The sequence below is a fragment of the Takifugu flavidus genome, chromosome 8 (genome assembly GCF_003711565.1).
Source record: "Takifugu flavidus isolate HTHZ2018 chromosome 8, ASM371156v2, whole genome shotgun sequence".
In the NCBI taxonomy this organism is placed as follows: Eukaryota; Metazoa; Chordata; class Actinopteri; order Tetraodontiformes; family Tetraodontidae; genus Takifugu; species Takifugu flavidus.
Window position 1 is genome coordinate 376072 of NC_079527.1, and position 13238 is coordinate 389309.

General features: G+C 52.6%; 1 protein-coding gene across 2 annotated transcripts in view; it reads left to right on the forward strand.

Moving 5' to 3' along the window:
* The window catches only part of plxnb3 (plexin B3), a 56533-nt gene that overhangs the window by 40709 nt on the left and 2586 nt on the right, over positions 1 to 13238 (forward strand). For both annotated transcript variants that reach the window (XM_057041315.1, XM_057041316.1), the window contains 35 exons: positions 401 to 580; positions 2014 to 2142; positions 2224 to 2324; positions 3345 to 3477; positions 3944 to 4103; positions 4171 to 4279; positions 4355 to 4463; positions 4620 to 4736; positions 4997 to 5110; positions 5180 to 5270; positions 5362 to 5531; positions 5601 to 5752; positions 5856 to 5961; positions 6124 to 6260; positions 7756 to 7932; positions 8013 to 8178; positions 8267 to 8398; positions 9054 to 9158; positions 9239 to 9400; positions 9492 to 9643; positions 9730 to 9830; positions 9916 to 10133; positions 10207 to 10385; positions 10465 to 10531; positions 10983 to 11129; positions 11228 to 11308; positions 11383 to 11461; positions 11546 to 11649; positions 11724 to 11811; positions 12050 to 12216; positions 12292 to 12452; positions 12524 to 12671; positions 12751 to 12815; positions 12897 to 12972; positions 13103 to 13177. In XM_057041315.1, the coding sequence (XP_056897295.1) occupies positions 401 to 580; positions 2014 to 2142; positions 2224 to 2324; positions 3345 to 3477; positions 3944 to 4103; positions 4171 to 4279; positions 4355 to 4463; positions 4620 to 4736; positions 4997 to 5110; positions 5180 to 5270; positions 5362 to 5531; positions 5601 to 5752; positions 5856 to 5961; positions 6124 to 6260; positions 7756 to 7932; positions 8013 to 8178; positions 8267 to 8398; positions 9054 to 9158; positions 9239 to 9400; positions 9492 to 9643; positions 9730 to 9830; positions 9916 to 10133; positions 10207 to 10385; positions 10465 to 10531; positions 10983 to 11129; positions 11228 to 11308; positions 11383 to 11461; positions 11546 to 11649; positions 11724 to 11811; positions 12050 to 12216; positions 12292 to 12452; positions 12524 to 12671; positions 12751 to 12815; positions 12897 to 12972; positions 13103 to 13177 (4458 nt within the window). The remainder of the gene's footprint in view (positions 1 to 400; positions 581 to 2013; positions 2143 to 2223; positions 2325 to 3344; positions 3478 to 3943; positions 4104 to 4170; positions 4280 to 4354; positions 4464 to 4619; positions 4737 to 4996; positions 5111 to 5179; positions 5271 to 5361; positions 5532 to 5600; positions 5753 to 5855; positions 5962 to 6123; positions 6261 to 7755; positions 7933 to 8012; positions 8179 to 8266; positions 8399 to 9053; positions 9159 to 9238; positions 9401 to 9491; positions 9644 to 9729; positions 9831 to 9915; positions 10134 to 10206; positions 10386 to 10464; positions 10532 to 10982; positions 11130 to 11227; positions 11309 to 11382; positions 11462 to 11545; positions 11650 to 11723; positions 11812 to 12049; positions 12217 to 12291; positions 12453 to 12523; positions 12672 to 12750; positions 12816 to 12896; positions 12973 to 13102; positions 13178 to 13238) is intronic.

Genomic DNA, 13238 nt, shown 5'->3' on the forward strand with positions numbered 1-13238 from the left:
TGGGGGGATTATAGCTGTTATCTTAGCAGCTGGCTTCATCATCTGGCAGCTGTCACTCAAACACAGTTGGACATGCATGTGTTAGCGACCCGTCCTGGACCGGCTCGGTGTCTGCAGGTGTCCTGTCAGGTGTCCAGGATTTGGTGGACTTGGTTTATCAACGGCAGGAGTGACAGTGGAGGAGAATGTGTTTGTGCTGGTTGGCCCACAGCAGGAGGAGAGCCGGGAGGTCCTGGGGTCCGGTTCAGGGAGGCTGCATTGGGCTGTCCCAGCCACCCTGCAGGGGGTCTCTCCTGTGTCGTCTAGCCTCAGATGGGAGCTGAGGCCAGTGTTTATAACTCCATTTATGATCATTATTATAGTCTGTCTGTCTGTCCGTCTGTCTCCCTTCATGTGTCAGGACTCTCTGTCTGAGTATCCCTGTGGGGGAGAACACACTCCGAACCCCATCGCCAGCGGCGTGCCCCTCCAGGCCACGCCCACCTTTAACTCCACGATCCAGCTGACTGCCGTCACCACAGCGACGGAGGCGGGCCACACCATGGCGTTCCTGGGAGACAGAGAGGGCTACCTGCACAAGGTGACGTCATCACCACATCACACCGATCCAGCGGCGGTTGCGTCCGTTGGCTCTTGTCCATGAACCGTCCACCTGTCTGTCACGGCACAAGCAAAGCAGAGATGGAGATTATTTAGAGTTAAAAACACGTTTAGCAGAGATTAGCAGAGGTGTGACGGACAGGCAAGTCAGAAGCCTGGAAGGAGGTATGAGACGCAGGTCACGTGGTCTCTGCCGTCCCCAGAACCATGCTGGAGGTCCAGAGAACGTGGGTTCACGTAAAAACGTCTATCAGGAGGAGGAGGACACCGTCCACACTGTCCCACAGAGACGAGCAGAGCAGGAATGATTGGGCAGAGCTCCTGGTCAGGAATCCTCCCTGACGGAGACAGAGACCCCCGACGGAGAGCTGATAGATGTGGGGCCACAAGAGTCGACATTGTGAAGGGTCACACAAACCTTAGTGGTCAGTTTAGTCCAGGTGCAGCAGTCAATGACACAGGTAACAGCCCACAGCAGGTGTGGAGGATGAGAGCCGCTGGGATGGACTCAAGGCCACGCCAACACCTTTCCCTCCGTTGCAGGGGAGGGTTGTGGTTGAGTCACTGGTGAGAACCATGCACAGGTCAACCGTTACCACGCCCATCCAATACTTCCTCCTTGGGATTACCCTGCAGGAACGTGTGCACGCTCTCATTCCTTCTGCTTGGTATCATCTTTGCGTTCACGGTTGGATAACAAACACAGATGCGCCTTATTACACGCTTTATTACAGCCTTATTAAACGCCTATGAATGTAGTAAATGTTTATCTAAGATCAACGGCTGCTGCCCTAAACACATCATATGTGTTCCGCTGACAAAAACACACACCCAGGTTATCTTATCTCTCCCAGTCCTCCCTCTGCCCCTCCTGGCTGTGGCGGTACTGGTTATACTGGACAATAACCAGAGCAGATTGTGTGTTCTGGGCTTCAGACGGTGCTACATTTGAACTCCACGCAAACACACCTCTGTGTATTCATGTGTCCTCTTTGTTCATAGCCACAGGCAGCAACTTTATGTGTGTGTGCATGTGTGTGCGTGTGTGTGTGCGTGTGTGTGTGCGTGTGTGCGTGTGTGGGGTGGAAGTAACTAACAGCCGTTTAGCTGGAGGGGTTGGCAGCTCCTGTGGCATGGGGCTAAGGCACTAGGGAGTGTGCTCATACTATTGTTTTTGATTGGTTATTCTTCTCCCAGGTGCAGGATGGCCCCGAAACGTGTGTGTGTGTGTGTGTGTGTGTGCCACACTAAAAACACACTTTCAGTGGGAGGTGTTGTGGGGAAACACTCCCCCCTGCTGGCGATTTGCTGCTACAGCAGCTGAAACGTCTCCCTCATGAAGTCCTGCTCCTCCTGAAACGTGTCCCTCCACAGGTGTAACAACATGCCTTTTATCTTGTCCATGCCTGACAGGTGCTGGTTGAGCCCGATCTGTCGGGTCACCTCTACGGCAGCCTGCTGGTGGACAGCGGCAGCAGCATTAATGCTGATCTCCTGTTGGACCAGAGTCAGCAGCACATTTACGTCCTGACCAACAGCAGGGTGAGACGCCACATGACCTCATCTCTGTGTGGAGACATTACTGTCCAGTGTGAGTGGAGTTTTAACGAGTGTGTTTCTCAGCTGTCCAAGGTTCCTGTGTCATCATGTGAGAGACAGACAGACTGTCAGTCCTGTCTTGCTGTCAGAGACCCCTACTGTGGCTGGTGTGTCCTGGAGGGCAGGTAGGCCTGCGTCCTGCACTCTTCTCTTGGTTCTGGTGCAGCTTTTTGTAATTGTGGGCCAGATGATTTCATTAATTATAAAGATAGAGATTTGAGGTGTGTTGCTATGGAGACAGCAACAGGGAGACCACTGCTGAGGTTGAACAGAATCCTGAAAGGCCTCCTCAGTAGACCAGGCTCCAGAAGGATGGCACCAAGACCCCTGCTGGTGGAAGAGAACCTGAGGCCTCCTGGCCAGGGTTGAAACGTGCACATATGAACGCACGTTCACAGACTCCCCGTTGAGCCGAATCACCCAGATATGCTGCAGTCGGATCATCACACTGTCGTTTCTGAAGGACTCAAAACCTCAGATATCAAATGAGATAGTAGATTCCAGATCAATCATTTAAAGGTTTGAAGAGGAGGAGCATCAACCTGGGGACCAGGAGAACCTGGGATGGGATCCTGGTGTAGTGCTGGGAACTGACCTGAGGAAGCCTGGTCAGGAATGAGGGATGGATGGGTAGGGGGGTGGGTGGAGGGATGAGTGGATGGATGGATGGATGGATGGATGGATGATGGATGGATGGATGGATGGATGGATGGATGGATGGATGGATGGATGGATGGGTGGGTGGATGGGTGGATGGGTGGATGATGGGTGGGTGGGTGGATGATGGATGGAGGGATGATGGAAGGATGGATGGATGGATGGATGGATGAGTGGATGATGGGTGGGTGGGTGGATGATGGATGGAGGGATAATGGAAGGATGGATGGATGATGGATGAGTGGATGATGGGTGGGTGGGTGTTTGATGGATGGATGATGGATGGATGGGTGGATGGATGGATGGGTGGATGGGTGCATGATGGGTGGGTGGATGGATGATGGATGGATGGATGATGGAAGGATGGATGGATGATGGATGAGTGGATGATGGTGGGTGGGTGTTTGATGGATGGATGATGGATGGATGTAACAGCTCTCTACCTGAGATCGCAGGCGTCTGATTGGTCGTCTTTGTGTTGCCTTCAGGTGCTCCCGTAAACAGCAGTGTCAGCGCCACTCCCAGCCCAACCAGTGGTTCTGGAGCTTCGAGGCCACCAGCCAGTGTGTGAACGTGCAGAACCTGCAGCCAGCCAGTCAGAGCAGAGCTGAGCAGAACCAGGTCAGGCTCTGGGCTCCTCCAGATGTTCCTTCTTCCTGCTTTCATTCATTTCTGCCCAAATTTAATTGGGTCAGTAGAAAATCTGATTAGCTTTGAGAAGCTAATCAGAATCAAAAGCAGAATCAAATTATTCTGATAAATAAAGCTGCTTTGATTCCAGTATGACCAGTAAAGACCCCACTCTGACCAGTAAAGACCCCAATATGACAGTATAGTCCCCAGTATGATCAGTAAAGACCCCAGTATGACAGTACAGTCCCCAGTATGACAGTACAGTCCCTAGTATGACCAGTACAGTCCCCAGTATGACAGTACAGTCCCCAGTATGACCAGTAAAGACCCCAGTCTTACCAGTAAAGACCCCAGTATGACAGTATAGTCCCCAGTTTGACCAGTAAAGACCCCAGTCTGACCAGTAACGACCCCAGTCTGACCATCTAGTCTCATGCTGCATGTTGTCTCCAAGGTAACGCTGTCTGTGGTCCAGCTCCCTGTCCTCACCGAGGCGGAGTCTCTGTCCTGTGTCTTCGGGCTCCTCCCTCCTCAGCCTGCCGTCATCACGGGAACCAGCATCACCTGTCAGTCACCTGTCCCAGAGCTTCTGCCCCCCATGCCAACAGGAAGTGGTGAGTCAACCGGTTGGAGGAAAACAACAACCTGAAGCAACACATCTGTTTCACTGTCTTCATCCAGATCACATGATCCTTCCCGTGTCACTGGTGTTTGGTCATGTGACCATCGCCACCAGCAACATGACCTTCTACGACTGCGGAGCTGTGAGCAGACTAAACCAGAGCTCCCAGTATGTCCAAACGCAGCAGCCCAGTAAGCACTGTCGGTGACCTGTGATCCAGATGCTGACAAGGATGTTTTCCAGGTGTTTGGCGTGTGTCACCAGCGTGTGGAGGTGTAACTGGTGTCCTCTGGATCAGCTCTGCACTCACAACCACAGCTGTCCCAACCAGCACGTAATCCTCAGTCAAAGGGTGAGACAACCTGTCTCTCTGTCCCTGCGTCCCTCCGTCTGTCTGTCTGTCCCTCTGTCTGTCTGGTGTCTTTAATGTGCACTTTCTGCCACCCACCACCAGGGGTCAAACATTTCACACCCCTGATGTGTCCTGTCCATGTCCCTGTCCCTGCAGGAGTCTCCAGGTCCCACGTCCTGTCCTCTGGTGTTTGGGCTGCAAAGTTCTGCCTTAGTGCCTTTAGGCATGACCACCAGTTTGGTGCTGCGAGGAAGAAACCTGGACGTCTACACTGTGAGGCTGATTTCTGTTCTGGTGTAACTACAGTCGCTGTGTCGCTGTGCGAACGCGTCAAAACACATGAGACTGGTCCTCTGTAATCCTGTTGCCGTAGCAACGGCAGTGCTGGGTTGAAGCTCCTGTAGGACAGTTTAGAGCAGAAGGGGCTGCCTAAAAGTTCCATCTTCATCCTGTAATTCCTGTGTGTGTGTGTGTCTGTGTGTGTGTGTGTGTGTGTGTGTGTGTGTTGTGTGTGTGTGTGTGTGTGTGTGAAGGATGAAGCCCCGTATGAGTGTGTTGTGGAAATCGAAGGAGTCCAGCACAGACTGGCTGCCACTGTGGAGAAGTCACATGACAACACAGACACCTTCATCTGCAGCCCACACCAGGTAACACGCACACACACACACACACACTCTCACACACCAGCTGCCTGACTGTCCACCCTCTGTCCACAGTTCCAGTTTGCCCTCAGTCAGCTTCAGTACTCGGTTCCGATCTACCTGTGCAGAGGAGAGAGACGCATCGATGCCTCACCTGGCCTCAGACGTGAGTGTGTGTGTTGGATGTGTGTGTGTGTGTGCGTGTGTGTGTGTGTGTTGTAGAAATGTCACTAACCTGTATTTGCTGCCTTGTTTAGTTCAGCTTTACGACTGCTCAGCTGGCCAGTCCGATTGCTCACAGTGCCGAGCGGTACCGGAGGAGTACGGCTGTGTGTGGTGTCCAGGAAGTCCCTCCCCCGGTTGTGTTTACAACCAATCCTGTAGCAGAACACCTGAAGACTCCTGCCCACCTCCTCAGATTACACAGGTGACTCTGGTAGCCACACTAGCTCATCGTCTCTGAGGACCCATTAAAGGGTGTGTGTCCGTCCCACAGGTTCAGCCCCTCTCTGGTCCTCTGGAAGGAAGCATCTTGGTGACCATCTCAGGGTCCAACCTGGGGATGAGATACCATGATGTGGTGGGTGGGATCACAGTGGCAGGCGTGCCCTGCCCCCCCCAGGCTGAAGGATATCATATCTCTACCAGGTGCCTGTCTCTCTCTCTCTGTCACACACACACACACACACACCACACACACACACACACGCTCAGACTGTGTGATTATGGTGTGTATCATGTGTGTTTGCAGGGTTGTGTGTGAGCTGCAGCCCAGTGGGAAGCAGAGGGAGGGGCCAGTCATGGTCAGGGTGGGGGCAGCCCCACCTGGAGAGTCAAGACAGGTGTTCACCTACCAGGTAGGTGGAGTCTTTGTTGACACAACAGCGTCCCGGTGGACGTCTTTTGTCCACTTCCTGGGCACAGATGTTGGTAGACTGATGTCCAGGCGTGTGGCGCCGCTCCTGCAACATGATCACGACAGTCGTAACGGTCGGATCCTCCTTGTTTTGTGTCCTCAGGATCCACAGATCTTGAGTCTGGTTCCAGACAAAGGTCCAGTCTCTGGGGGAACCCAACTCACCATCAGAGGACAGCAGCTGCTCACGGGACAAAAGTCCGACTTGAGGGCGTTCCTGGGGGTTCAAAGCTGCTACAGGTGAGTCACATTAGCGGACTCCTGCTACACAACGTGTGACCTTCACTCCCACTGCTGCTGCTACCACTAGTGCTACTGCTGCTGCTAGTGCTGCTGCTACTGCTGCTACTACTGCTGCTACTGCTACTACTGCTACTACTGCTGATAGTGCTACTACTACTACTGCTACTGCTGCTACTGCTGCTGCTAGTGCTGCTGCTACTGCTGCTACTACAGCTGCTACTGCTACTACTGCTACTACTGCTGATAGTGCTACTACTACTACTGCTACTGCTGCTACTGCTACTACTGCTGCTGCTGCTACTGCTACTACTACTGCTGCTGCTACTACTGCTGCTGCTACTACTGCTGCTACTGCTACTATTGCTACTACTGCTGATAGTGCTACTACTACTGCTGCTACTGCTGCTACTGCTGCTACTGCTACTACTGCTACTGCTGCTCCTACTGCTACTACTGCTGCTACTGCTACTACTGCTGCTGCTACTGCTGCTAGTGCTGCTACTGCTACTACTGCTGCTGCTGCTGCTGCTACTACTGCTGCTACTGCTGCTACTGCTACTACTGCTGCTGCTACTGCTGCTAGTGCTGCTACTGCTACTACTGCTGCTGCTGCTGCTGCTACTACTGCTGCTACTGCTGCTACTGCTACTACTGCTGCTGCTACTGCTGCTAGTGCTGCTACTGCTACTACTGCTGCTGCTACTACTGTTGCTGCTACTGCTACTACTGCTGCTGCTGCTACTGCTGCTGCTAGTGCTACTGCTACTACTTGTACAATGCTAGTACTTGTATCACAAGCACTCAGTATTGTCATTGTCTAAATGTTCAGAATTGAGAGTCTTATTTTTTATAAAGTCTGGCTCCACCAACAACAAACATCATGTTATAATCATCCTTGTCTCCTTATGTTCCCTTTCCTCCTACATTTATGCCTTTTCCTCTTACTTATGTGTCCTTGCCTACTCCTTGTGGCCTTACCTATTCCTATTGTGTCTTTGTTTCCTTCTTATGTGCCCTGCCCATACGGAGTGTATGTGTCCTTGCCTACTTCTAATATGTCCTTGCCCACTCCTTATGTGTCCTTGCCTACTCCTGATGCATCCTTACCCACTCCGTATGTGTTCTTGTCTACTCCTAATGTGTCCTTGCCCACTCCTTATGTGTCCTTACCCAGTCCGTATGTGTCCTTGCCTACTCCTAATGTGTCCTTGCCCACTCCTTATGTGTCCTTACCCACTCCTTATGTGTCTTTGCCGACTCCTTATGTGTCCTTACCCAGTCCGTATGTGTCCTTGCCTACTCCTAATGTGTCCTTGCCCACTCCTTATGTGTCCTTACCCACTCCTTATGTGTCTTTGCCGACTACTTATGTGTCCTTGCCTACTCCTAATGTGTCCTTACCCACTCCTTATACAGTATGTCTTTGCTTTCTCCCTATGTGTCCTTGTCTCTTCTAAATGTGGCCTTGTCTCCTTTCCATGTCTCCTCTCAGTTTGGAGGAGGTGAACGACACCCACTTGGTATGTCAGACAGCCTCCAGTAACCAGACAGGTGGGGTTGTGGTTCGGGTTCTCTTTGGTAAAGCGGAGCGAACCATTGGCAGCATGAAGTTCCGTTACCTTGACGACCCCGTCATCACCGAGGCCTCGCCTGCTGAGAGCTTCTACGCGTAAGAACTTCATCACAAAGAAGCAGCTGTCAATCAAATCAAACCAAAGTGCTGATGAGGGGATGCCTTCCTGTTGTCAGAGGTGGCCGTGTCATCATGGTGACGGGCAGGAACCTGGACGTGGTCCAGCAGCCCATCTTGGCGGTGTGGGTGGAGCCTGTGGAGGTGCAGAGGGTGAGACGCAGGAGACGGCTGGCTCTGCTCACCTCCAGGCAGCAGCTGGTCTTCAACAGCAGCCTGACAACCGTGAGATCCACCCACCAACCACAGTCCACACCTGTGTCCCCATGTACGTCCCCGCCCTTACCTGTCTCTCTCTCCACCTGTGTGTCAGGTGATGGAGCGCTGCTCCATCCTGTCGTCCTCGCAGATGACCTGTCGCACTCCCGAAGTGAGCGCAGACTTTAAAATCAAGGGGGTTTGGTTTCAAATGGACAACGTCAGAATCCACTTTGAAAGCATCAAGGTATCTGCCTGCTGTCTGTCTGTCTGTCTGTCTGTCTGTCTGCCTGCCTGCCTGCCTGCCTGCCTGCCTGTCTGTCTGTCTGCCTGCCTGTCTGCCTGTCTGTCTGTCTGTCTGTCTGTCTGTCTGTCTACACATCTGGCTGCCTGTCTCTGTCTGTCTGTCTTCCTGCCTGCCTGCCTGCCTGCCTGCCTGCCTGTCTGTCTGTCTGTCTGTCTGTCTGTCTGTCTGTCTGCCTGCCTGCCTGCCTGCCTGCCCATCTGCCTGCCTGCCTGTCTGCCTGTCTGTCTACCTGTCTGTCTGTCTGTCTGTCTGTCTGTCTGTCTGTCTGTCTACACATCTGGCTGCCTGTCCCTGTCTGTCTGTCCTCCTGCCTGCCTGCCTCCCTGCCTGCCTGCCTGCCTGCCTGCCTGCCTGTCTGTCTGTCTGTCTGTCTGTCTGTCTGTCTGTCTGTCTGTCTGTCTGTATACCTGTCTGTCTGTCTGTCATTGACAGACCTGTACTTTAGTCTGTACTTTACACTTTGGTTACAGGCAGGAAGAGTTTTATTTTCACGGATGATCTGATTAGCGTCTCTTTGTCTCTCTCTCTTGGTCTGTCTCTCTCTCGGTCTGTCTGTCTCTCTGCCTGTCTGTCTCTCTGCCTGTCTGTCTTTCAGGGCCAAAGCTTCACTTATTACCCCAACCCAGACTTTTTCCGTCTCAACAGAGAAGCTCCAAATGCTCCGTATCGCTTCAAACCAGGTGGCGTGATAGCGGTGGAGGTAAAGCTCTTCAGAAGGCTCCACCGACCAGTCACATCAAATTGTACTTCACCTTTCTGCTTTTCCATGGCAACCCTCAGGGCCAGGACCTGACCAGAGCCATATCCAGGCAGGAGGTGACGGCTCGGCTCGGGAACGAGGAGTGTGAGGTGAAAACTCTGGACAACACTCACCTGTACTGCGAACCCCCGGAGGTCCAGCCGATGAGCGTGGATGATGGCAGCGAGCTGCCCAGCCTCAAGGTCTGAACCTCCACCTGATCCCTCAGCCCCAACCCGAACCCAGTCTCCACCTGTCTCTCTGTCTGCTGATGTCCTCCTGTCCATCCATCAGGTGTTCATGGGAAACCTGCAGGTGGACCTGGGATTGGTCCAGTACGACAGCGACTCTCTGCTGTCTCCTGTTCCTCTGGCCGCTCAGATCGGCTTGGCGGGAGGAGCAGCGATCATCATCCTGTCGGTACTGGTCGTCATCCTTATGTACAGGTATCGCATCCTTCCTGCCCGTTACCAGAGCAACAGCCAGAACTGTGACCATCCCCACTGACGGACTGGTTTTTGTGTGCTTCTAGGAGGAAGAGCAAACAAGCTCTCAGAGATTATAAGAAGGTTTTGGTCCAGTTAGAGACTCTGGAAATCAATGTAGGAGATCAGTGTCGCAAAGAGTTCACCGGTACAGGCAGACAACACCGCACCCCAACACCGTGTTCCAGATACAACGTTACACTCTGTCTTCTCATTGTCTCCTCCCTACGTAGACCTGATGACTGAGATGATGGACCTGAGCAGCGATGTTGGAGGACCAGGACTCCCTTTACTGGACTACAAGACCTATGCAGAGAGGGTCTTTTTCCCTGGTCAGCACGTGGCGCCCCTGACCCGACAGCTGGATCTTCCAGAATCCAGGAGGCAGACTGTGGAGCAGGGCCTCCAGCAGCTCAACAACCTCCTCAACAACAGACTCTTCCTCACCAGGGTGGGTCAGAGCAGAGCCACGGTCACAACCTTCAGACCTGTTGGTGACCGTGTGTTCTGTGTGCGTCCTGCAGTTCATCCACACCCTGGAGGCCCAGCAAGGGTTCTCTCAGAGAGACCGAGGTTACGTGGCCAGTCTGCTCACCATGGCGCTGCACGACAAACTGGAGTATTTCACCGAGGTGATGAAGACTCTCCTGCAAGACCTGGTCCAGCAGTATGTTGCCAAGAACCCAAAGCTCATGCTGCGCCGGTAAGTGTAGTAAAGGACCTCTAGTGGGTCCAAGCTCTTGTTTGGACCTGTTGGGACTGAATGTTCCTCTGTCCTTCAGAACGGAGACGGTCGTGGAGAAGATGCTGACCAACTGGATGTCCATCTGTCTCTATTCCTTCCTCAAGGTAAAGGTGACTCTGGGGGGTTATGGCTAACCCTCTGACCTGTCTAACCCTCTGACCTGTCTCACCCCCTGACCTGTCTAACCCCCTGACATGTCTCACCCCCTGACCTGTCTCACCCTCTGACCTGTCTAACCCCCTGACCTGTCTCACCCTCTGACCTGTCTAACCCTCTCACCCATCTAATCCTCTGACCCGTCTAACCCTCTCACCCGTCTAATCCTCTCACCCGTCTAACCCTCTGACCTGTCTCACCCTCTGACCTGTCTAACCCCCTGACCTGTCTAACCCTCTCACCCATCTAATCCTCTCACCCGTCTAATCCTCTCACCCGTCTAACCCTCTGACCCGTCTAACCCTCTGACCTGTCTAACCCTCTGACCTGTCTAATCCTCTGACCTGTCAAACCCTCTGACATGTCTAACCCTCACCTGGCTGCCTGTCTGTCCGTCAGGAGGTGGCAGGAGAGCCTCTTTACATGCTCTACAGAGCCATCAAGTATCAGGTGGACAAAGGCCCAGTGGACTCGGTGACGGGAAAAGCCAAACGAACTCTGAATGACAGCCACCTGCTGAGAGAGGACATTGACTACAGTGCTATGGTAACCAAGGCAACGGAGACAGATGTCAGACAGCCAGAGTGTAGTTTAAAATTGAACCTGTCTGTCTGTCTGTCTGTCTGTCTGTCTGTGTGTCTCAGACTCTAACAGTTCTGGTAAAGAACGGAGTTGAGGTTCAGCCCTGTCCAGTGAAGGTCCTCGACATTGACACTATCACACAGGTGAGTAGCTGACTGGTTGTGTGTCACCTGTAAATCCTCTTCTGGCTCACCTGTCTGCTTTGTGTGTTATGCAGGTGAAGGATAAGATCCTGGATCAGGTCTACAGAGGAGCTCCATTCTCCCAGAGACCAGCAGCAGATAGTTTAGATCTGGGTACTGGCACACATTCATGCTCACACGTGCACCAGGTTTGATTGACAACTCCTACTGACCCATGTTGTCATGCGTGATTGACAGAGTGGCGCTCAGGTCAGGCAGGTCACCTGACCCTGTCAGATGATGATGTCACAGCAGTAGTGCACGGGCGCTGGAAACGGCTCAACACGCTGCAGCACTACAAGGTGAGAAGGCCACCACGTCCTCTTGGTCCTGCCTTTCTTCCCAACTGTGACCCTTTACCCCTGTTGCTCTTTAGGTTCCTGATGGAGCAACAGTGGCACTGATTCCTCGCTCTCAGAGTTCAGGTGGAGTTGGAGTCAACCAGGTCTTCCAGACTGGAGAGAGTGAGAGCACATGCTGATATTTAACTATATTTAACTATACATATATGACAGAATAAGATACAGAACACACCAAAAACAACCACAGGTGCCTCTGGCAGCTTAAAAGAGCCAGAACTTTTCTCTAGAAGACTATTAGACAATTAGACTGAAGTGACATCTTTCAAGCAGAACCAGAGAGAAGCTCTGTGTCCAAACCACAAGCAATAATATACATACTGTATCTGTGTGGTTGTCATAGAAACCCCCATGCTAGAGGGTGAGGAGGAAGAGGGTCTTCGTCTGTGGCACCTTGTGAAGAGCAGCGAAGATCCCGACATCCCAAAACACCGAAAGAGCAGCATGAGGGACAGGGAGCGAGCCAAGGCCATACCGGAGATCTACCTGACCAGACTGCTGTCCATGAAGGTGACTCGCAGGCAGGTGTCTCTGGTGGACTGATGGCCGAACACATTAATCGTCTACCTGTCCATCTTCCTCCAGGGGACACTGCAGAAGTTTGTCGACGATGTGTTTGTGGCCATCCTCAGCACAAAGCGTCCTCCTCCGATTGCTGTCAGATTCTTCTTTGACTTCCTGGACGACATGGCAGAAAAGCACGGTATCGACGACCCAGAGACGGTCCACATCTGGAAGACCAACAGGTGAGAACCACGTAGGAGCACACCTCTGCCTCTGACCTCTCTGTGCCTCTGACCCGCCCGTCCCTCCACAGCCTCCCGCTCAGGTTCTGGGTGAACATCCTGAAGAATCCACAGTTTGTTCTGGACGTTCAGGTGACCGACAGCATCGACGCCGTCCTGTCTGTCATCGCTCAGACCTTCATCGACTCCTGCACCACTTCAGAGCACAAAGTGGGCCGGGTACGAGCTCGCTGCGCTACATTATTAACGCCGCGTGGTTGTCACATGTGATCTGACGGTAGAATCTCTGTCCAATCAGGACTCTCCTGTTAACAAGCTACTGTACGCCAGAGAGATACCCCGATACAAACAGCTGGTGGAGAGGTAAGACGACGTCCTCCCGTCATTGGCTGTCGCTCGTTAGCCGTTAAGGTTTACTCCCGTGTGTGTGTGTGTGTATTACAGGTATTACAGTGACATCCACAGCGCTGCCTCCGGCTGTTATCAGGAGATGAATTCCACTCTGACTGAACTGTCTGGGGTCAGTTACTGAAACAACACACGCGTTTGTCTGTCTGTTGCTGCTCTTCCTGACGTCTGAGGGACATCACGGCCTTTATTCTGAGCTATGCAACCTCGTTGACTGCTTGTTTCTGCCTGTTTGTCCTCAGAGTTTTGCCTCAGAGATGAACAATCTCGTTGCTCTTCATGAACTCTACAAGTACATCAACAAGTATTATGACCAGGTGAGACAAATGTGGTCCACTTTCTCCCCCTGGTACGAGTCTTTTGAACGTCCTGGAAATG